At 31.9% G+C, this 24,625-nt stretch overlaps 5 protein-coding genes across 5 annotated transcripts; 2 read left to right on the top strand and 3 right to left on the bottom strand.

Moving 5' to 3' along the window:
• Positions 1-519: 519 nt before the first annotated feature.
• LOC132758929 (uncharacterized) lies at positions 520-2,182 on the bottom strand. The gene is made up of 3 exons (XM_060750636.1): positions 2,018-2,182; positions 1,428-1,747; positions 520-1,002 (listed from the first exon to the last, which is right to left on the bottom strand). The coding sequence occupies exons 1-3, from the start codon at positions 2,133-2,135 to the stop codon at positions 562-564; spliced, it is 879 nt and encodes a 292-aa protein (XP_060606619.1). The 5' UTR covers positions 2,136-2,182; the 3' UTR covers positions 520-561.
• Positions 2,183-6,319: 4,137 nt separating this feature from the next.
• LOC132758931 (uncharacterized) lies at positions 6,320-7,929 on the bottom strand. The gene is made up of 3 exons (XM_060750639.1): positions 7,780-7,929; positions 7,185-7,502; positions 6,320-6,759 (listed from the first exon to the last, which is right to left on the bottom strand). Exons 1-3 carry the CDS (start codon positions 7,895-7,897, stop codon positions 6,320-6,322), a joined length of 876 nt encoding a protein of 291 aa, XP_060606622.1. The 5' UTR covers positions 7,898-7,929.
• A 6,174-nt stretch (positions 7,930-14,103) lies between these two features.
• LOC132758930 (uncharacterized) lies at positions 14,104-15,196 on the top strand. Its single transcript, XM_060750637.1, has 3 exons — positions 14,104-14,389; positions 14,578-14,786; positions 15,011-15,196. Exons 1-3 carry the CDS (start codon positions 14,104-14,106, stop codon positions 15,194-15,196), a joined length of 681 nt encoding a protein of 226 aa, XP_060606620.1.
• Positions 15,197-15,235: 39 nt separating this feature from the next.
• LOC132758935 (uncharacterized) lies at positions 15,236-16,177 on the top strand. Its single transcript, XM_060750643.1, has 2 exons — positions 15,236-15,614; positions 15,917-16,177. Exons 1-2 carry the CDS (start codon positions 15,414-15,416, stop codon positions 16,175-16,177), a joined length of 462 nt encoding a protein of 153 aa, XP_060606626.1. The 5' UTR covers positions 15,236-15,413.
• Positions 16,178-18,368: 2,191 nt separating this feature from the next.
• Positions 18,369-24,414, bottom strand: LOC132758934 (uncharacterized). Its single transcript, XM_060750642.1, has 3 exons — positions 24,240-24,414; positions 23,649-23,969; positions 18,369-18,850 (listed from the first exon to the last, which is right to left on the bottom strand). Exons 1-3 carry the CDS (start codon positions 24,355-24,357, stop codon positions 18,411-18,413), a joined length of 879 nt encoding a protein of 292 aa, XP_060606625.1. The 5' UTR covers positions 24,358-24,414; the 3' UTR covers positions 18,369-18,410.
• Positions 24,415-24,625: the final 211 nt, after the last annotated feature.

Here is a 24,625-nt window from a genome sequence, read left to right as displayed (position 1 = left end):
TTTCAACAGAAAGGTCAACAACTATGATGCAATAGATTATAAGATATGTTTAATGCAACAAATATTCTCTGTTAACAAATCGATTAAGCCTAATTTTGATAAGTTAAACATTATTATTCATAAACTTTTTTAAAACAAACTTTTTTAAAACATGTTATATTTGCGTTTTTTTTCATTTCAACAATTCTTAGATTTTTTTCTATCATTGAGTTTTAATTAAGTTATAAGAAACTACATTCTGTTATACATCACGTGGTTAATTTGCTATATTAATCTTTCTTAATATCACATGATTACACAACCAAATGACCCTCACGTCTCAGTTGAAATAACATGCTTATGTTCCTTTTGCCATATCTCGCTCAGCGTGGTGAGATATTTATATGATCTGCCAATGGAACATTAAATTTGTAAACCATATTAATCTGTGTACACAATATAAACCATTAATGTAAAGGGAGGAGCTCATTCAATCGTTAGATATTAAAATCATGTACAATTTAGTAAGATATAACGTAATTCAGAAATAGTAACAAAATTTAATCATCTAATTGTTTCATTTCACATTGGCACAACAAGAACCCCAGTAAAACTTGTATGCAAACCTTGACCATGTATTTTTGCGTCTGCTGGCCAACGATTTTCAACCCACACTTCGTCACCGACATTTAATTGCACGGCAACAGAAGCAGCCCCTTGGTCATAGTTCGTATCATCACCTGATTCTCCATAAGCACCAGCAAGCTGATTACCATTTTTTATTATCCCTACATCGATATTCTTATGAGCTTCTGCTAATATAGACGTACAAAAAAGATATATGCCAGATACAGGGGCAATGAAGATGCCTGAAAAGTGATGATAGCCGCCACCAAGATTTAGGTTAACAGAGTCATACACAATTTTCTGATGCAGTCCAATATTTGGGATTGTAGCTGCAGTAAGTATTGCCTGGAAAGCGACGTATGAATGTATAGATTGTCTGCTGGACCTAAAATCGTCGGAAATAAAATGTAAAAAATGTGATACCTTATATAATTATTTTGACAGAAATTAGCAATTTTAATCATTTTATGTGTGAAATGCATGAAAATTGAAAAAGGACAAATAACAACACATGTTTTTATCTGTGATTTTTTAAATGTAGGCAAATTTTAAAAGATAGAATTTAAGAACAAGTCTGATAAATTTATTCTACAAATACTGATAACATGTTCAATCGCAATATAAGTTATTTAAGTGTTGACGTATTGTTTTGGTGCCAGTAAACAGTTTAACATACTTTGATGTTGTTTGAAGCATTTTGCCAACTTAATTCTTTTAAAGCAACTTAGATGATCTTAAATATGTTTGCCGATACGATATAATATATGCTGTTTGAAATTGACATCTTTCTGCTTCGAAGTTAACTGTGCACTGTTCTCACCTGACTTGTTTGAAATGTTTGAGAGTATTTCAGACTTGGATTTGGATGATCTTATACCATCCTTCCGAATGTTCAGTTGCCTTTCATCGCTTAATGAGTCTGATTTATCAGAATTATCGTTACTCTCTGTGGTTTGTCGCAGTGTTTGTTTCTTTGTAGGGTTTGCAAGCTCATTTTGTTTTGATTTAAATATCAACTTGTTCATGAGATAGTTTATAGCATCCTGTTGTTGCTTGTCTTTGTCTTTGAGTATTGTGATAACATTTTCTTGTTCTGCTTCACGCTCTTTCAATGATCGGATTGCATGCTCATGCGACTTCACTGGAAATATATGATGTTAATGATATCATACAACATATCTTTAAATCTTCTTTTTCATATTTTTTTAGATTGCATTCTCTTTCTTGCTGATGGCAAAACAATTTGTTCTCAAATCACGTATCTCATAATTAAAAGTTGATATATCTTCTTATAACATTTTTGAATCTTAATTTTTGATTAAAGCATACCGATATGTGCAAGATTTGGAAGGAAACAATATTGATTTAAATCATTTTTTGAATCACTTATCTGTAAAGTCACAAACCATACCTGTGTCTTTAAGCTCTTTTATTATCGACAGAATCTCAGTATCTCCTGTTATAACTGTACATGATATATCCACGAGGAACACAAATAAAAATATAGAAACAAAGAAGTTAACCGGCATCTTCAAATTGTCAAATATTATTTTACAGTGGCCTTGTGCAGACTAAGTTGCCGTTTATATAAGGGTCTTGTATCTATATTAAGATACGCGTGTTATGCCAGCGATAAGAGTTATGCACTTATTTCGTGATCAAGGTATAATTAAACTGTGTCATAAAATTAAATGTAGTGTAAAAACAGCAGTTACAACAATATTGAATCAAATTAATATGATGTCAACTTGAAACTGCAAACAGTATGGTTTACACTTGCAAAAATTTATAAAATCACATTCTGATGGATAACCATGCTTAATTGTATAGTATATCTTCAGTTAATGTTTTTAATAATCTTTTTCGAAACAATTAGACTAGTTATAACTATCTGGTCTTCAGGCTTAATCGCACACTTAAAGTTATCAAAAAAAAAATGTTTTGTATTAAAAATTAAGAAAAATAGAATGTTACTCTTAAATTCCAAGTTTGGTGTACGTCTATGCATTTCCCTACTCGAGTATGCATATCAGCATAATTTATTGTATGCAGTATCTTTCATTTTGTACTTTCATTTTCTTTCACAATTTTTGAAACAACTAACTTAACCTTTTCCCTTATTTAGACGTGTTTTGACGGCTTTTGCCCCTTCTTTGAGGCCTCAAACAGAAAATTTTGGAAATGTGACAAGCTAAAAATGTAGGTCAGTCGTAGGGTAACTAGTATCCGACGCTGAAAAGCCTTTTACTCTATCTTAATTCATTGAGAAGTTGCAGCACTTTGAAATCAGTTTTGATGGAAAAAAACAATGAAAAATAGTGATTTTTCGCAATTTTAGAGACGTCCCGCCGTTGCCATGGTTACGGAAAATGTACAATTGAGCATGCTGGCACAGAGGCTATGGTCCAGTCAACATTTGTGCCAAAATTCATCAGTATTGAAACATTTTATATAGTTTCATAGCAGTTTGAATTTGTAACAGGAGGCTTTTCAATGAAAACGGTAATTTTTCACAATATACACATGGGATAAAAGGTAAATTGAAAAAAAAAATGTCACAAAACAACAATTTGTCACAAAAATTAAGTGTAAAGGCACGTGTTAACATGGAAAAACTAGTTTTTGGGTAATTCAGAGGTTTTTCATAATTTTTTGTTCATTAAAAAATTAAAATATGTCAAAAAACAACAATTTTTCACCAAAATTAAGTGTAAGGGCACGTGTTAACAGGGAAAAACTAGTTTTTGGGTAATTCCAAGGTGTTTCATAATTTTTTGTTAACCTTTTTTTCCTTATATAGACGTGTTTTGTTGGCTTTTTGCCCCCCTTTTTGAGGCCTCAAACAGTGAAAAGATGCCCTATTTAGACCCCAACCACTGTTTTTCATTTGAGAAATGTTGTTTAAAAAAGTGACCACTTTTTCGACGCGGCCCCCATCAAAATGGTACATCAGGGGTTGTCAGAAGGAGGATGTGCTTCCTTCTGTTTCGGGGGTTTGAAGGGGGGCGTTGGTAACAGGAGGCTTTTCAATGAAAATGGCCATTTTTCACAATATGCTAATGGGATAAAAGGTTAAAATCTGTTTTTAAACTCGCCTTATTTTGGGAGCCATGCTAATTCGTCTTTCGCTAATTTTGCCTTTTAGTGGTAAATTTCCATTTAAAAAACAATAGATAAAAGTAAAATAAAATAAACCACTATCGCAAACCAGCTTGTACATGAATAAAATCTTTCGAATTAAAAAAAAAACTCATTTTAATAAAGAAGAAAAAGATCCTAAACAATTTCTTCCGCACAATTTCAAATAACATAAAGTAAAGTTATTGAAAAGTAAGGAATTATTTCTCTACATATTTAATTGGTGGTGTCAACCAGTCAGACATTCAACTTTAAATAACATAATCAGCACAATTACTCATTCGTAAAGATTTCCTTCTTGATATCACATTTAATCAAAACTGTTGTCCATCTCATTGGTTGCGAAACGAAGTTTTGTCTGTTTTGTAAAAACATAGAAAGGCATATATTTGTTGAAAACAATGCACAAACCAATCACTATTCTACGCATAGCAAAATTATATAAAAAATAACAATATAACATTATAAATTTGAATGAATAATTGACAATAAATATGACCAATATGTTGTTCCGTCGCGCAGATACTTGATTGCGATGATTAAATACCGACCAATCCCTGATGTCTTGTATTTCAATTTAGATGCTAAACAGGGTGTAATTGTAGGTTTGTGCTTTTGTCATTCAGGCGTGAGTCTTCCCTTATAACCCAGATCATGTAATGAAAAATAAGAAATGCGTTCTAAATTAACTGATTTGATATCAGGATTGTGTCAGATGTCATAAATTTAAAACGTTACTAATAATACATAATTAACTTTGAATAAAGCCTCTGCAATGTTAATCTGTATTTCAGTAAATTGCTGTCATGTGTATTTCCTTTTTCCCCAAATTCCCTTATATGTTTAATTCTACTGCTCGTGTAATTTTAAATATCACCCATTATAATACAGTTCTTTATTGATTAATATAAAGGAAAGCAAACTTCAGATATGTCTGATATAATTATGGTCATTCTTTTTAAACATAATATACTAGACAGTATATTTACTTCCTTAATTTGTTGAAAATTACATACACACACTAAGAAAGAGCAAGAAAAAAGAAATAAGTAAATAGAAAGAGCATCGAAACATGATTTTTACGAGAGGGGCGTAGCCCCTGAGTATAAATCAGATTGCCGAGTGTTTTGATTGTTTTGTATCATAGACAACAATATAAACACCTTTCCTGTTGTCTCAATATGAAACCCCAGAAAAAATGTAACCAATGAATGAGCATCTGAATATGATATTTCTATCGCTATCGCTCTGCCGTCTCAATAAGCGAAACCCCAGGAAAAGTGAGCCAATCTATGGGTATTCTTTGGAGTGCGGATAACTAATACCTGCACTCCAGTTATATATATGTATACGATTTAACTCTGGCACATATTCAACAGAATGGTCCCCAAACTCTGATACAATAAATTATTAGATAAGTTAAACGCACCAAATATTCCCTGTTACCAAGTTGACAACTACAATATGAATATACCACCATAATTAGTATTTATAATAATACTAAGAAAACGTCGCATACAGTAGGAAATCTTGTAGCTAATTATGATTTTTATTGTCTTTCATTATTAAAGTGTTTCATGCATTAAAAGAAGAATTGATTAATTGGTATGATTTATCAATTTTCAAATACTTTTATCTTTGTACATACCAAAGCCTTTTTGTGGATCTGAATAAAATTTGCAAATTTGTTTTTACGGAAATTTGTTGATTGCTCTTTTATTGGCTGTTTTGCTTATATTAAACAATTACATTGTGGTCTATTTATTTGTCAGAGTTTGACATTTGTTTCGGCAGAAGGCCGTCGAAATTCAGTTGGACTTCCTGTAAAATTTACAGGGAAGAACTGAATATAAATAAAAATTGTATTGATCATATTAAAATTATGATGACCACAAAAGTAGTATTTTAAATTTTTATATTTAAATCTAAAGGAGTACAGGTCAAAAACTTTTTTCTTTCGTGAACTCATGTACATGGAAAAAAAAAACATAACGAATTTCTCCTGCACACTCAGTCAATGTCAAAAAGTAATTGATATTTTCAATTTTCATGATTTGTTTTAAAATATTTATATACATCAATATGGGTTAAAATGCAATTCATACTATTTTTGATAATTATGCTAGTAACGCAGAGAACTATATTTAAAGCTCGAGCGAGTTTAAAGCGTAAGTATGATAAGTTAAACATTATTATTCATTTTTTTAAACATATGGTTAATTTGCGTTTGTTTTTCCCCATTTTAATCTTTCTTAGCTTTATTTAAGTTTAAGAAACTGCGAGTTATTAAACATCATATATTACCCATTCATGATATCACATGGTTTCACAACCAAAGGGCCCTCACGTCTCGGTTGAAATACATGCCTTTTGATCATTTTGCTCTATCTCTCTCAGCTTGCTGTGATATTTATATGATCCGCCTAAGGAACATTTAAATTTGTATTCCATGCTAATCTGTGTACAGAAATTGAATCATTTATGTAAAGGATGGGCCTCGCCAATCGTTAGACACAATTTAGGAAGGGATAACGTAATTCAGAACTATTGACAAAGTTTAATAATCTAATTCATTTTACATTGGCACTATAAGAGCTCCACTAAAACTTGTATGCATACCACGACCGTGAATTTGTGTGTTTGCAGGCCAAAGATTTCCAACCCACACTTCGTCACCGACATTTAATTGCACGGCAACAGAAGCAGAGCCTTGGTCATAGGACGATTGCCCAGCAGATACTGCATAAGCACCGGCTAGCTGAATACCATTTTTCACTATTCCTACATCGATATCGGCATAATGTTCTGCTAATATAGACGTACAAAAAAGATATATGCCGGATACGGGGGCAATAAAGATGCCCGAAAGGTGATGATAGCCGCCGCCAAGATTTAGGTGAACAGAGTCATACACAATTTTCTGATGCAGTCCAATGTTTGGGATTGTAGTTGCACTAAGTATTGCCTGGAAAGCGACGTTTGGATGTATAGATTGTCTGCTGGACCTCAATACATCTGAAATTAACATTAAATGAATGAAAAATTGAAAGAGCCAAATAATAATACCTGTTTTTATCTGTGATTATTTTACAATGTAGGCAAATTATAAAGGATAGAATTTCAGAACAAGTTTGATAAATTTATTCTACAAATACTGTAAACACGTTCAATCGCAGTATAAGATATCTTAGTGTTCGACGTATTGTTTTGGTGTCAGTAAACAATTTAACATTTGATGTTTTTTAAAGTACCTTGTCAACTTAAATATTTAAAGAAAATTACATGAACTTGAATATTTTTGCATACAAGATAAAACAATCATATATGCTGTATGTTTGACAAAATATGATTATATTAGAAATGTTGTAAACGATAATATGGCAACTCTTTATGACTCATAATTTTAATTTACAACATTCTTTACTGTGCATTGTTCTTACCTGCGTTGTCTGAAATGTTTGAGAGTATATCAGACTTGGATTTGTATATTCTTTCACCGTCCTTCCGAATGTTCAGTTGACTCTCATCTCTCAACGAGTCTACCTTTTCAGAATTATCGCTTCGTTTTTTGGTTTGTCGCAGTGATTGCTCCTTGGAATTTGCAATCTCATTCTGTTTTGATTTAAATATCAATTCGTTCATGAGATAGTTTATAGCATCCTGCTGTTGCTTGTCTTTGTCTTTGAGTGTTATGATAACATTTTCTTGTTCTGCTACACGCTCTTTCAATGATTGAATTGCATGCTCATGCGACGTCACTAGAAATATATGATGTAAATGATATCATATAACACATCTTTAAATCTTCTTTTTCATAATTTATTTCGATTGCATTCTCTTTCTTGCTGATGGCAAAACAAATTGGTCTCAGATCACGTATCTCATAAAAGTTGTTAATATCTTGAACGTATAACATTTTTGAATCTTTATTTTAGAGTTAATTTAAAGCATACAGATAAGTGCAAGATTTGGGAAGAAAGAGTATTAACTTAAATATTTTTTTTTATCAATTAACTGTAAAGTCACATAGCATACCTGTGTCTTTCAATTCTTTAATCATCGACAGAATCTCCGTATCTCCTGTTATTTCTGTACATGATATACCCACGAGGAACACAATTAGAAATATAGAAACAACGAAGTTAACTGGCATCTTCAAATTGTCAAATATTATCTAACAGTGGCCTTGTGCAGACTAAACTGCCGATTATATAAAGTTCTTGTATCCATATTAAGATATATGTGTTATGCCAGCGATAAGAGTCATGCACTTGTGTCGTGATATTAAACTGTGTCATAAAATTAAATGTAGTGTTAAACATTAGTTGGTACCATATTGAATCAAATTAATATGATGTCAACTTGAAAGTGTAAACAGCATGGTTTACACCCGCAAAAAAATTATAAATATCTGCATCCGACTAAATGGCGTATATGACTGTTGACAACATAAGAGATCATACCATGTTTCCTTTTATTCAATAAACAAGAACACTCCTACTAAGATAAAACAGTTTACATCGTACTGTCATATTGACTTTGATCCCAATATGGCTTAAATTCTCAGTCTAAACTTTTCAAAATATCGATTCTCTGCCGGAATTTTGCTTTAATTTTTTTGTGCTTCTTAAGGTATTGTGTTGCGTTGGGAAACGATTCTTTTTTAATAATTTATTTAAACCATAATAATTAATCATGCTTCAACAATGTTCGGTCTGTTTGGTCTTTCTAAATATTACGGTTATTTTCTATTCAAGTTTTAATAATATCTAAAATATATCTCACATATATCTCGATAAATATCTGAAATCGTTTCGACATTTCAACGATATAATCGCATTCTGATGGATAACCATGCTTTATTGTACAGTATAACTTCGTTGATGTTTTAAATCATCTTTTTGAAACAATCAGAATAGTTATAATTATCTGTTTTTCAGAGTTAATCGCTTACTTAAAATAATCAAGAAATTTTTAGTATTAAAAATATTAAACGATTTTACCACTAAATTACAAGTTCGGTGTACGTCTTTGATTTCTATACTTAAGTACGCGTGCGGCATATCAGCATATTGTAAGCAGTAACTTTCTTCATTTAGTTAATGTATTTATAGTTTGCACATCTTTAAAAAATCTTTTTTTCAAACCCGCCTTATTTTATTGCAACAGTGTGTTATCAATGCCAATATTCTCTTGACTATGCAAAAGGGATTTCAGATAAAAAAACAACAACATAAAAACAATAACATATGGTCTTCAAATCTTTTGGATACTGATACTTTGTCTTGGATTTAACTTGAATAATACAAATTTATAACAGTTATAATGGTGAAAAGAATCTTAATAATACTCGAGCTCAGACATTGGCAGCTCATGTTATTTTCATAAGCCTATACGTTTACCTTTATTAATATTTCCATTTAAACATCTATCTCGTTTTAAGTGAAAAAGAATCAGCCAACATTTCAATTCCGTTCCTAAATGAATTAAATCCCTCAAAATTAAGCAAATCATCATCAGAGTGCAAAAATAAAAAATTCTAAACACGTGATGCTGCACAATTTCAAATAAAAGAAAGAAAAGTTATTGAAAGTAGGTATTTTTTTTCTACACATTTAATTGGCGGTGTCTAGCAGAGTCAGACATTTAGCTTTTAAAAGCATTATGAGCACAATCACTCATTCATAAAGGTTTCCTTTTAGATATCACATTTTTTCAGAATTGTTGTCCATCTCATTGACTGCAAGACATTTTAATAAGGATAATTCCAATAGAGGCATATATCAGTGGAACACATTGTGTAAACCAAAAATTTAGATTTGTAAAAATGCAACAACAGTTATTTTCTGAAGTGATTGCTAGCAAAAATCAATCAGAGGAATAAGTTATAATAAATATTACGTATTAAAGTTATAATGTGATACAAGATACCAAAACGGTTGATGTTGTATGATAATATAATATATACATCGTAATTAAGTATGTAATTCAGAAGAATAATTATTGCTATAAATTACATGTTGTGATAGAATTTAAAGCTTGTGTTTAGGCATAAAAATCGAGGATGACCTTATGTCTTAAAACAGTTGCAAATTGATATAAAAAGCTATATGCGTACAGATTGTTAAAGATCGGGCGTTACAAATAATTCAACATATAAGAGTTTTGAAAATTGAATTCTCCACTAATCATATGATAATGTAGGACAATTTCTACACTTGATATAAAGTTGAATTTACGATATCTTTTAAGACTGAAAGAAAGTCCCCCTTCATAAATATCATAATATTCGTTATTCTAATTTTCCTGCAGTAAACATACGTATAACGTAAAACCAAACCAATGTATGCAGGCAAAGAAAGCTTATTTTGGTCTTTTCGGTACAATTCACAGACATTCTTTTAGTGTACAACTAACATATTCGTTCAAAGCAAAACAAATTTACGTTAGTAAGTTGAATTCTCAGAACATTTAAGCATTCGCATATTATCAAATATGCTATCATAGCATGAAACCTATTTGTATTGTCTGTCACTCATTGTTGAATGTTTGTAAAATGTCTTTGCATAATATAATTATTTCATGTTGCATTTATTAAAACAAAAACTGTTTAGTTGTGTCTATAATGTAAATGAGACATAACAAGGAAATTTCTAAAACTCAACCATCATAATGGTCATATCTTTGCTATGTTAACGTCTCAAACTTTGCACAAAACAAAGAAGAACTCTATAGATAGTTTTTTTATATAAAAAACAAAAGGTATGGTTAACAGAACATTAAAATAACACAGCATGCAAAATTTGACAAACATGTTTGCTGTTGTTGTAACTGTCTTTACGAAATGATGTTATCATTTGTTTCTATAATATATTTGGTCAAATACAGCTATTACAATTTCAATCTGACACGTTTGTTAAAGCAATTTGAGAATGATATTTCAATTTGTTTTAATATGATTAGTAAGACATCCATCTTTTCTTGAAAAAGAGACTTGTATTTAAGAGTTTTTTCTCTTCTAATTTGTACAATGCCTTTTTACCTGTCAGTATCTCAATAATAAAATTATATTGATTTCCACATTTCATCATGCAATACAATATGTAATACAAGAATCTATTTGCATATCGACTTGATTGTTACTCCACCTTTATGTCATATGAGGTACAACCCTTTTGCACTAAGTCCTCGATATTTTCCCTTTGAACATTGGGCAGTTAAGATTCCGGCCAAGGTAATTCATATGTCAGGTATGATTCTATATATTTATATAAACAGTAATAGCTTTGTCCTGACAGCTTCTACCCCCCCCGAAATTCCCTCGATTGCAAGTACTTGTTTTAATTGTAAAAATCTATGTCTCGACCAATCCTTATTTTGTTTTCTATTGTCAACTAACTGGGACATGAGTTTAAAGAAAACAAGGTAAAAAAGTTATAAATTTCCGTAGAAATATTTTTTCAAGAACACACAAACAGCAAAGCTATAGGGATGCAATATTAGATGAATTATACCGGCTAATATGGCCGGTAACCAGTTAATATGGAGAATTATCAATCTTTTAAGTCTTCAATCTTTTTAATTAGATTTTCACGTGGATGAATTGCTGTTGTAACAAGATAAAAATGGTGACAATGTTAAAAAGTGTATTAGAGAAGTGGTTGATAAAATTGTATTTGTTCATTTTATTATTATATTAATTGTGACGTTTAATTAAGAAACTTTAAGTTGAAAAGAAAATCTAATGAAGTGTTGAGAAATATTTGTTTTATCCTTTTTAATGTTGTATCTTACAAGCGATAACTTCTATTTTCAGTCTGAAATCCAAGAGTAAAGTTTTGTCTAAGATATGACAAAGCAGCTTGAAACTGACATTTTAACTGAAATGTACATGGTCATTTGAACCCTAACAGGGTCATGTTGTAACCACGTGGGGCATGTCTGTCAAAGATGGTGGCCAGTTAGCAATATCGCAATGCTGATTGAGATGAACCAAAAAAAAAAGAGCACAATTCTTTAACAGCAAAACAAGAACTGCTTTAAATCGTGCTCTCATTCTAATTCTTTTCATCAAGTTTTTTTTCTTTTCTTTTTTTAAAATTTTTCCCTTGTTTTTTGCTTGAACGGTAGAAAAAACTGACCCTTTGTTCCTTATAGTTTATTTGCTTGTAAAGTATATCTTTATCTAAATCAGAAAATATTTGATTGAATGTAAAAGGGTATTAAATATTAACTTAGAAATTGTGCTATTAGTGCTCTATAGAGCGTTTTAAATATAAACTGTACACAAGCCTTGTTTATCAGGTTAAAGACGGCACAATATTTACAATATTATATTCCAATAATTTATAATTATTTAGCAATAAAAGAAGAAGAAAAAAAGAACGTGACTATACTCTTAGTGTTTCCGGTATAATCATGAGATGCTTTTAATTTGCTAGGGAATGATGACTTATTGTTTCAGCATACCCTTATATAATTGTTATTCCAGTACAATAATAATCAAGGGAAAGTTTTTGAATGTCAGAAGCGTCCATTGAGACATAATTGTCTGTCTAGTGCCACGCCATAGGAATACAATTGTCCTCTCTACTTCCTATTCTACTTCATCCTGTCTGCCAGATTGATAGCCCTCAGTGGGAAAATATGCCAGATTTTAAAAGTGCAACTTATGGGAATGTTGGTCCACGAAAGCCAAAATAAAGTTAGAAATAGTGATTTTAAAAGTGCAACTAATGGGAATGTTGGTCCACGAAAGTCAAAGTAAAGTAAGAAATAGTGATGCCATTAAAATACAATTGTATTGTCTGAATTTGCATTTTTTTGAAACATAAGTAAAAGCTGAACATTGTTTTAAAGTTGAATTGTGCACGTCGTATGTATTATCTTTCAGCCATAAAACAATAAATGCTGTTAAACGAAAAGCAACTTTTTTAAATACTGATTTTCTAGCAGTTTCCGGACACTAGCAGTTTTCCGGCCGTTTATCATTTTCGTTCATTTCGGTTTATTTTTAATTATAAAGCATCTGGAAACCTCCTCAAATCATACAGACGTTTGTTTTCTAGACCACGCAGCAAATAAATAAGAACAGCGGTCTATTTATTTTGAGGAATTGCCGGTTGTTTGTAGCTACTTTACGGAACTTGTCGCATCACCTATTAACAACACCTGGGGATTTCCAGCTTAAATGCGCATGCGCAATAAATGAGGCCCCATTCGAGGTAAATTAATATTTACGAACATTTTACTTGCAGACGATTTTTAAAAATTATTCCAGCTTTAAATATACACGATAAATTATTACTATCACAGAGAAAGATGCACAGAAAGTCGTATGTAGTTTTTTTACAGCAAGAATAAATAATATCGCATAAAATATTGATCGATGCTAGTTTTACTTTTATGGTTATATATAGTTTACAACCGCTCACAATCAACAATCTTCTGTAGCCGAGAGGTATGATGACTGGCGTTGTACACATGCGACCCGGATTCGATACCAACGCTCAACCTTCTTTTTTTTTTCCTTTTTTATTTTTATACAAGTTGTTCGCGATAAAATTTGTTTTACAAACTTTAAAATTTATCTTATTTCCAAAATAAAAATTGTTATTACTCCCTGCGGTCTGGAGACCGCAGGGTATTGGTACGCGTTTCACTTTTGAGGCATGGAGGAGCACGTGACCTGTTTTAGGTACATAGAGGAGCATGTGATCTGTAAACCCTACACGATTGGTTTATTGACCTTTTCGAAAACTAAACTGGCTAAATACCGTTTGTCGGTACGTTACGGAATTACCTCTAGGGAATTTGCCACAATTACACCTAATTAAGAACAAAAAACTATTACGTTATATAATTATTTTACCGTTTAAGGTGGAAAAACTTGAATGATGTGTTTGAAAATTATCAATGTTTCTTTAATATATGTATCTCAAATTTTACAAACAATAAATTGTTTAAACTGAAACTCTACAAAATTAAAATATTCGTACTGGCATCTGCCATAAATGGAGATATTTTCTGCGTAAACTTGTGTGTTTACTTTATTTATTTAATTTTTTTTTTGCTTGGAATTATTTATAAAATGGTAGGCATATTAAATCATTTTCTTAAAAAGAAATAATAGTTTTATATTCTAACTTCTCCTGTCATCAACGGTCACCAATTTCCAAAGACCTTCTTCTATATTGATCGATTATTGTCAACTATATTCCTGACACAAACGTTTATTACTCCCCTCCCCCAAAACAATGTTGAACATAGTTAAATGAAATATCTTTATATCATTAAAAATGTTCCCCGCAGGAAACCATTTTACTTGTACATTACTGGTTAAACGTTTTAGGTATTATAATGCCAAAGACATACACCGAAGATCAACTAGCGTCAGCTCTGTCAGCTGTGCGTCAAAGAAAAATGAAAATTACAGCGGCTGCTAGAATATTCGGAGTACCAAAATCAACTCTCTCTGACAAAGTGAGACACAAGTACTCGGGAAACAGACCTGGACCAGAAAGACAGCAACTACAACACGAAGAGGACTCCCTTGTCCAGTATCTCTTATACATGGCGAATCAAGGCTTTCCACTTTTCAGGGCTATGATCAGGTGTTACATACAAGAGATAGTTATACAATCAGGTGTGTTTTGTAATATAAAATGTTCCATGATTAATTTGCGGGTTTAATTTTAGAATCTACTCGACCAATTATAATGTGTCTATCATAATCATATTTTGAACGAATTTTAAAGAATTCTTACATCAATATTCAAGTACAATGAAAATATAGTTCTGTTTAAAGTACTGTTATTTGTTGCAATTTTTCAGGCCGTACGTCACTGTTTAATCTACAAAAAGGACCCTCTGATGATTGGTTCACAAAGTTTTTCGGGCGGCATCAAGACTTGGCTCAAAGAAAGGCAGAAAACATGGACAATGCCCGAGTATCCATGTCATCTAAAAGGATGCTTGACAAATTTTTTCCTCTTCTCAAGTCTGTTCTTGATAAATACAACTTGAAAAACAAACCAGAAAGAGTAAGCATTGTTTATGTTGGCACTTATATAGAATAATCGTTCTATAACGAACTAATTATCTCTTTTACATATATTACTCTTTTTATATATTATGGCATTTGATACATAAAATATGTTCATATGAAATATGAAAAAACAGGTAACACAGAATATTCAACAACGGATCGTTATAATAAGCATACCGTGTAAACATAATTTAAGTAACTGTTATGTTTTATTATTAGATCTTCAATTGTGACGAAACTGGATTAACAGGAAAAGAGGCACCTAGGTCGAAAGTAATCGGGCCTCGTGGAGGGCATTTGTTTAGAAGAAAGACGTCTTCAGCAGATCACGTGACAGCACATCATTGTGTCTCAGCAGATGGACACTTTCTACCACCTCTTATAATTTACAAGGTATTTTATTAAGTATGCATTTGCTAGCGATAACGCTTTGAAGAAAGTATAATTCTATTTACATGTACAATATAACTGTATAAAATTATCATGTATACTATACTCTATACTGATATACAGTGATACGTTTTCTATCGTGTACTTTCTATTACAGGGTTCATTACCTCACCAGAATTACACAGATAGTGTACCGTCGTCATGGTATTTTGGCCACAGCGAAAACGGCTACATGGACCGTGAACTTTTCACAAAATGGTTTTTCAGCGTGTTTGTTCCAAACTGTGGCAGAACAAGACCCGTCCTACTTATCATGGATAACCACGACTCTCATATTAGCATTCCAGTAGTTGAAAAGGCGATAGCTGAAAATATTGTTCTTCTTGGTCTCCCTGGTCATTCCACGCATATTCTTCAGCCTTTAGACGTGAACGTAAGTTTGTAATAATTAGTCAGCTTACAAAATCATGTAATATACAAGTTTATGTAACCACTATTTGCTTTGGGAAATATGATTTGATGTTTTAGTAACATATTTTACTTAAATTGCTATTCAGTACGAACAAAAATATGTACATCTCGCTAAGAAAAGAGTGCCGGGCGTTCTAAACAATCTAATCATCAAACTAAATTATCGTTTATAATACATTTAGTATTGATAAGTTTATTGTAACTGCACACATGTGAAACTTTTAAATTTCAAACATTTTAGATGAATGTGTTAAATGCTTTCAGAGTATATCACCTTTGAAGGACGCTTACACCAAAACACTGTCAAGTCTTGGATATCTAAAAACTGCAGTAAGCGTAGGAAGGGCAAAATTCCCGGTTTTATTAAAGCACGCAATGGACAAAATCGCTCCTGCAACTATAGCTGACGGCTTCACGAAAACAGGGATTTGTCCATTTAACCCCTCTATCATTGATCAAACGCAAATAGTGAAGCCAACATTTATTGAAGGTAAAACTTGCCGAGTACGATGCATTTGTTTGTAAATTTAATTAGTACCGGTAAGGCAGTTTTTCTGCCAAAAAAAAAAACCCCAAACAAACAAAAAATAAAACAACAAAAACAAATAAACAAAAAAAAAGAAACTATCGGATAAAGTAATTCTTTTTATATTTCGTAATATCTAAACACACTTCAAGAAAGCAGTAAATATTTGATATATAATTTTTTAATACTTTAACAATATTTGCATTGTTTTTAGAAGTAGATGAGGTAAGGACATGTAGCACCTGTGGGTCGTTCCTTACCAATCCATTGGTAAGGAGAGGCATGATATCAGAGTCTCTGGAAAATGTTCTTCTACCTCCGCCAACTAAACCACAGAACACACAAGCAAAAAAGTCTAGAGTGGTAGCAGAGGGAAGGCTCATAAGTGGCCAAGAAATGTTGAATCAATTAAAGGTTTGCCTGCGTTGTTTCTCGATTAACTATAAACGCTATGGTAGTAATACGACTGCATGTCGTATACATAACTGTCATTGCGATAATTTAAAAACATTTCAAAACATATATCGTAACCCATTTTTAATTTATGAGTAATTGAAGGTACATATCACGAAATTTTATCTTATTGCGATATATTTTCCAGAAAAGTTGAATTATCTAGATTTTTGTAATCATTTCTATGCTTAAGTATGCATTTTTTTTGTGAATATTCGTATCTTAACAGTAAAGAACGATAGCAAACATGTTTTGTAACAAAATATCCCAATATACAAGTTATACTAATTTTCAATTCCTATTTATGTAGGAAAAAGAGGACCTAGCCGCTAAGAAGAAGGAAGTATCAGAGAAGAGAAAAAATGAATTAGAAAGAAAAAGAAAGCAGAAATAAGTCGATGATGAATTGAGAGGAAAAATAAAAGACTGAAAGAGAAGGAAGAAAGGGAAGCTAAGAAGAAGAAAGAAGAAGAACTGAAGAATGAGAGGAAACAAAAACGTATAGAGGAACGTGACAGGAAGCAGAAAGAGAAGGTAAGGGTATTAATGTTTATTTTATTAATGTTAATGTTTACAACAGATCATGGAATGAAAGATAAGAAATGTGTGGTATTATTGACTTAATATCAGGATTGTCTCAGATGTCATAAGTTTAAAACGTTACTAATAAGACAGAGTCAGCTTTGAATAAAGCCTTTGCAATGTTAATCTGTATTTCAGTAAATTGCTGTCATATAATTCCTTTTCCTCAAATTCCATTATACATGTATGTTCAATTCTACAGCACGAGTAATTTTATATATCACCTATTACAATACAGTTCTTTTTTGATTATATATGAAAGGCAGACTTCAGATATGTCTGATATAATTATGGTCATTCTTTTCCAACATCATATACTAGTATATTTACTTCCTAAATATGTTGACAATTACATACACATTAGTAAAGAGCAAGAAAAGATATAAAAGTAATAGAAAGAGCATCGAAACACAAGGGTATCTGATTTGTACGAGGGGCGTAGCCTCTGAGTATTAATCAGATTGCCGTGTTTTTTTAATGTTTTGTATCAGGCAACAATATAAAAACGTTCCCTGTTTTCTCAATATAAAACCCCAGAAAAGGGTAACCAATGAATGAGCATCTAAATATGATAGTTCTATCTCTGCCTTCACAATAAGTGACCTCAAGGAAAAATGAGCCAATAAATGGGTATGCTTTGGTATGCGGATAACTAATACCTGCACTCCAGTTATGTATATCTATACACGTTTTCAACAGAAATTATACTAGTAAAGCTCGATCTGGTTCAAAGCCTAATTTTGATAAGTTAAACGTTTTATTCATAAACTTTTTTTAAACATATGATGAATTTGCGTTTGTTTGTTTTCCATTTTTAACAATTCTTAGATTTTTTTTCTATCATTGAGTTTTATTTAAATTATAAGAAACTAAATTTTGTTATACATCACGTGGTTCATTTGCTATAATAATCATAATATCACATGATTACACAACCAAATGACCCTCAGATCTCAGTTGAAATAACATGTCATATGTTCCTTTTGCCATATCTCGCTAAGCGTGGTGTGATATTTATATGACCCCCCCTAAGGAACATTCAATTTGTAAACCATATTATTCTGTGTACACAAATATAAACCATTAATGTAAAGGGAGGAGCTCGTTTATCGTTATATATTAAAATCATGTACAATTTAGTAAGATATAACAAAATTCAGAACCAGTAACAAAGTTTAATCATCTAATTGTTTCATTTCACATTGGCACAACAAGAACACCAGTAAAACTTGTATGCAAACCTTGACCACGTATTTGTGCGTCTGCTGGCCAACGATTTTCAACCCAAACTTCGTCACCGATATTTAATTGCATGGCAACAGAAGCAGCCCCCTGGTCATAGGTAGATTGCCCACCAGATTTTGCATAAGCACCGGCTAGCTGATTACCATTTTTTATTATTCCAACTTCAATATAGGCATGATATTCTGATAATACAGATGTACAAAACATATATATGCCAGAAACAGGGGCAATGAAGATGCCTGAAAGGTGATGATAGCCGCCGCCAAGATTTAGGTTAACAGAGTCATACACAATCTTCTGATGCAGCCCAACATTTGTGAGTGTGGTTACACTAAGTACTGCCTGAAAAGCGATGTTTGGATGTATAGATTGTCTGCTGGGCCTCAAATCGTCTGAAGTTAAAGGTACTCCACTGAGGTACGGCCGAATGTCACAAAAAAAAGTAAAATTTCACGAACCGATAATTTTTTGTTACCTGCGTGTTAGGGACATTCAAACAGAATCAGTGATACATTGATATGTGTTCTTTGGATTGGCAAGTCGTTTGAAATACATATTTTCTCCAATTTTGTGGGAAAAGCGTTTAAACACCTTTCAGCTTGCAAATCTGAATAAAAACAACGGTCACGTGATGATTATCGGGATGACTAAAAAGCGAAACGGAGAATTTTTTGTGTATCGGCAGCAACGAAAGTGCGAAAGTGGAATATACCAACAATCCATAAATTTTAAAGCAAATTATGGGTTTGTTTGTTAAATTTCTTGTTGTTCACATATGTTCTTGTGAGAAAAATCTTTCAAAAGCAATTTCAATATATTTAAAGCATTACATTGTTGTAATCATGTTTTTTTCTCCATTACAATGATGAATTTAGCTAAACGTACGGAGTTGAAAACTGACATAGTATAACACAAATTTTACCAATATTCTATGTTTATTTGAGAGCTTTCGTGTAATTGTTAAATAGTATGTATTAACTTTGTAATGGTTAAAATATCATGATATCTAGGCTTAGAAAATTTTGTCAATCAGTGTAATGGGTCCTATTTCAAAGGTCACTTTGGTTTATCTGACACCCGTTCAGGAAAAAAAAAACTTAAAAAAAAATAATACCTTTTATACAACGAACATGAACTTGAGTATTGTAAGCATAAAAAATCACACGCACACACAGAATGTTATTCCAGATATTTCTCTTTAACTCTGATCAAAGCACTGAAAGCACAGGCTAAATAGAGAATGAATCCAGTCTCATTATAGGACATTTAGGCTTCAACTTTATTAGTTAATAATTCTTATGTATGTCTAGTGCATAAAATAAAAAATTCTATAAGAAAAAAAAAATCGATCTTCTTTGCTAGATAGATCTGAAATTTAAATATTTTATCATTTTACATACATATTTGCATATTTATCCGCATTGGATGTAAACTTTGTTGATGAGATGATTACTACGTTTTTGATCTAGACATTCAAAACTATAGGTAATTGAAACTGTTTCATGCACATGGTAAACATTATCAAGAAGGTCGGAAAAGAGTTACAATCTGGCTCTATTAATATTATTATTATCATTATTTGATTTAGCAGATATCCTGATAAATTTCTTTCTTATTGGAAGGCATCCGTACCAGTGATGGGTCAATTGAGCTGTGCTTTAATGTTAACAATATATTTGAAGCTTCTCGGTGGAAAAAGAAATTGAGAGCGTTATAAGAGTAAAAAAGGAAAACTGGAATAAAGACAATCAAGGCGACGCCAACGTTCACAGGACGGCAGCCCCCCGACACAGTCAAGCTTCCACAGCAGGTTATTGTCGGGACTAGTGAAATAAACTTAAAAACTGATTATATAGTTGTTCTTTTTTAAACCCTAACTTTCTTTCAAATTTAACGAAACAAACAAAATCATGATACTTGCAAGACAATTGTGAAGGGCAGGTAAGTAAAAGTAACTTTAAGAATTCAGTAAGAATATTAATTATTAACCTCACCTCATACAACAACCATTGCTGAAACTATATTCTATAATTACTTCCAACTCCTAGACGGTATACAAACTTGGGAAAGGGCAATGCATATCTTAACCATTGTTTTTACTCCTTATAGCCTGTTTATCATGGCATACTCCCATTGTTAATAGTTTTGTAAATATTTTGATAAAAAAGGTCAGGTTCATTTCCCGACGATTTTGAAAAACACGAGTGACTTGTTTCAAAAACTGCAACGGCTAAATATTGATCGGATGCATTTCATTGCATAAAAAGTTAGGAAGAGAACCCTGCTTTTCTTGCTTTATAGCACTAAAACCTTTACTTTTCTCTACTTTTGTCTCTTCTTTCTTCCTTTTTTTCCTTTTTTTTTTAGTCTTTTATATTTACCACTTGAAAGCCTGAAAAATTAAATTTTTCATTGATACTTTAGCCGTGGTCCTGTGTTGCTTGGTCATGTGGATGAAAATGCTATTTTAAGCGATGTCGAGAGCGTATTTCATAAATAAATCTGACTGGCGAGTAGTGGAATATATACATGTCGGACTGTTTTGGCGAGAAGAGTTTTTGTTAAATTATTAACATCAAATGTTAAACAACAGGTTTATCTTGAAACAAAAAACCTCGAAATTAGCCCGAAATGCAATGGAAAATCTAAATTTAGTATCACTTGATTTTATTCAGGCATTGTTCGTATATCTTCTCCGTGGTGCAAAGGGTAACGCGCTCGTTTAGTGTGTCTGGGGTTCAAATCCAATTCAATGCAATTATTTTTTATAAAGTTTCTTTGTTTTATGGAAACAGCCACGATATGCAAGGATAAAGTGTGGGCTGTCATGAAAATGAACATAAATGATTTTTGATGCAACTCTAGTCATGCAAAATTCCATATGTATCAAACTCTGGTACCAAGCAAGAAGAATTATAAGTACATAAAAATAAACTTATACAGGAAAATAATACAGTTTATACAGTGCGATTTAGATTGCAAAGATCAGAAAAATACCACAGAGCTTGCAGCCTTTTTGATTTATCTTGTTTTTCGTATGTATGTTCTGGAGATTAGGTGGGTGGTTCTCGTAATACTTTAAGATTTATAAGATTGTGTATTAAAAGCCTTTGTAAATTGTTTCGGAAATACTGGATATCGTTTTTGAAAAATTTATAGAGCTACTGAAGTATTTTAAAACACATGAACGAAAAATTTTCACAGTAACAGGCCTAAGTATTTCGGTTATAGTGATTATACCGTAATCAAACGTTAAAGGTCTTCTAGGAAATGTTCTTTGGAATTAAATACTAAGGGTAAGCACTAGAACATAAACCACCAGATTGCTTGCAAAATCTTTATCGGCAGGATAAATTGGTTCAGAAAACATAATTTTTCACAAGTCATGATCAAATGAAAACAGACTGTCATTTTCTTCCTGTTACCGAAAAGATACGAAACAGATTGTCATTTTTCTTCCTGTTACCTGAAAAATACACACCAGGAAGATTTCAAGTAGAAGACACGTCACTGACAGAATGTTCTTAATATTTGAATAGAAAAGAATTTGCTAAAGCCAATTTATGAAAGAGAAATCGGGGATGCTACTTATTAAATTATTTGCCAATAAAAAGAGGGTTTTATTTTTACTCGTATAGATTATATTCAAAAACAAAAGTCACAAAAAGCAAAAGGTTACCTGATATTAAGATGTAAACCGCGACATATAAAATTAATTACCTGTGAAACTGGAGTGAAAATGTGTTAGTTTATCCGGTTTTTTCTTCAGTGCCTTCAGCACTTTGATCTTATCTGTAGTACAAGTAAACGATATCGTTTTCACCGAAAAATCATTAAATTCTAAACAAGTTTCTAATAGAATCGTCAACATTTATTGTATCATAGTTTGAAGACTTTTCTGTTGAAAACGTGTCATTCATATACATGCACATTGCGTAACTGGAGTGCAGGTAATAGTTCCCAACACTCCAGAGCATGGTCATTGATGTTCTCATTCTTTTTTTTTTTTTTGGGGGGGGGGGGGTGCTTTTTGTGGAATAACGATAGAAATGCCATATTCAGAAGCTGGTTCATAGGTTTTTTATGGGTTTTCATATTGTTACAACAGGGAACGTGCATTTAATTTTGCCTATGTTATGAACATGATGTAATTGTGTGTGGAACATGTATGTACGATCCTATCAAGATAGCCTACGAAACGTCACTCATTACATACACAGATGCCCGTTTGTGCCAGAAACAATTTTGCAAAGGGGGCATCTGAGTTCTTACTCCACCAGTAAAACTGAAGAGTCGCCAAAATGACCTACACAGTTTTGTGTGACGAAACCCCCACTCCATCCCAAAAACAAACAATCAAATCAAATCAAATGAGACATGTCATTAACTGTATTTGATTTAAATACGTTATAGATAGCGTTAAATACTTTTTATTAGTGTGATTACACTGTGCTCGTTATAGTATAAATATCACCGATGCATTATGTTTGCCTTAGAATATTCAAATTGAAAACTGAAAAGTCAATGAAAATTATTGTACATGTATATAATATCTTTCCGTTTTGTCTAAAAATGTCCGCTTCGCTGGCGTTTGATTTTTTCAAAGACATCGAAATTGCTACCTGATTATCTTTATACAGTTTTTTCTTCGTTATATAAACATGATAGGTTAGAGTGTTGAGAAAAAATCAATAGACTTTTTTACCCCCGTTTACTCTGTTGTTCCAAAAAATGTCCGTTGCGTATTTTAGTTATACCCGATGAATTGTGGGTAACTTCTGTACATGTCTGGGAAAAACCAACTTTCATTTTTGCATCAAAAGCTAATGTGAAAATGCATTTTCTAGCATAATTGTTGTTAGAGGGTTGGTTAAAGTGTAAGTTATTGTTATTTTAGTCATAATATTGTGATTTGTGAGGAAATTTGTTTACATTTTTTTTGGACACCAAATTACCTGTCAGACCTCAGTGTAGCCCCTTTAAAGTGGAAATAATTTGTATTTTTTGTGACGTTGTTTAAAGCATTTGTTTACTTAAATTTTTTATAACCAACTTTATTATTTTGCCTTAACAACAATATATATAAAAGTTGAAGAAATATGATAATATTGAAGATGTTGTAAATCTTCATGCCTCTTAACTTTAAATTGACATCTTTCTGTATCAAAGTTAACTGTGCATTGTTCTCACCTGCGTTGTGTGCTATGTTTGAGAGTATTTCAGACTTGGATTTGGATGATCTTATACCATCTTTCCGAATGTTCAGTTGACTTTCATCGCGTAATGTGTCTGATATGTCAGAAATTTCTTTATGCTCTTTGGTTTGTCGCAGTGTTTGTTCCTTTGAAGGGTTTGCAAGCTCATTTTGTATTGATTTAAATAGCAATTCGTTCATGAGATAGTTAATAGCGTCCTGTTGTTGCTTGTCTTTGTCTTTAAGTGTTATGATAACATTTTCATGTTCTGCTACACGCTCTTTCAATGATCGGATTGCATGCTCATGCGACGTCACTAAAATATATGATGTAAATGATATTATATAACACATCTTAAAATCTTCTTTTCCATAATTTATTTCGATTGCATTCTCTTTCTTGCTGATGGCAAAACAAATTGGTCTCAGATCACGTATATCATAAATGTTGTTGATATCTTAAACTTATAACATTTTTGAATCTTTATTTTAGATTAAAGGATATCGATATGTGCAAGATTTGGGAAAAAAGAATATTGAGTTAAATAATTTTTTTAATCAATTAACTGTAAAGTCACATAGCATACCTGTGTCTTTCAATTCTTTAATCATCGACAGAATCTCTGTATCATCTGTTTTTACTGTGCATGATACATCCACGATGAACACAATTAGAAATATAGAAACAACGAAGTTAACTGGCATCTTCAAATTGTCAAATATTATCTAACAGTGGCCTGGTGCAGACTAACTTGCCGATTATATAAAGTTCTTGTATCCATATTAAGATATATGTGTTATGCCAGCGATAAGAGTCATGCACTTGTGTCGTGATATTAAACTGTGTCATAAAATTAAATGTAGTGTTAAACATTAGTTGGTACCATATTGAATCAAATTAATATGATGTCAACTTGAAAGTGTAAACAGCATGGTTTACACCCGCAAAAAAATTATAAATATCTGCATCCGA

This window comes from Ruditapes philippinarum, unplaced genomic scaffold (genome assembly GCF_026571515.1).
Source record: "Ruditapes philippinarum isolate M1 unplaced genomic scaffold, ASM2657151v2 ctg8072_1_1_1_1, whole genome shotgun sequence".
Classification (NCBI taxonomy): Eukaryota; Metazoa; Mollusca; class Bivalvia; order Venerida; family Veneridae; genus Ruditapes; species Ruditapes philippinarum.
The sequence above is the reverse complement of the archived record's forward strand: the minus strand, read 5'-3'. Positions and strand labels throughout refer to the sequence as shown.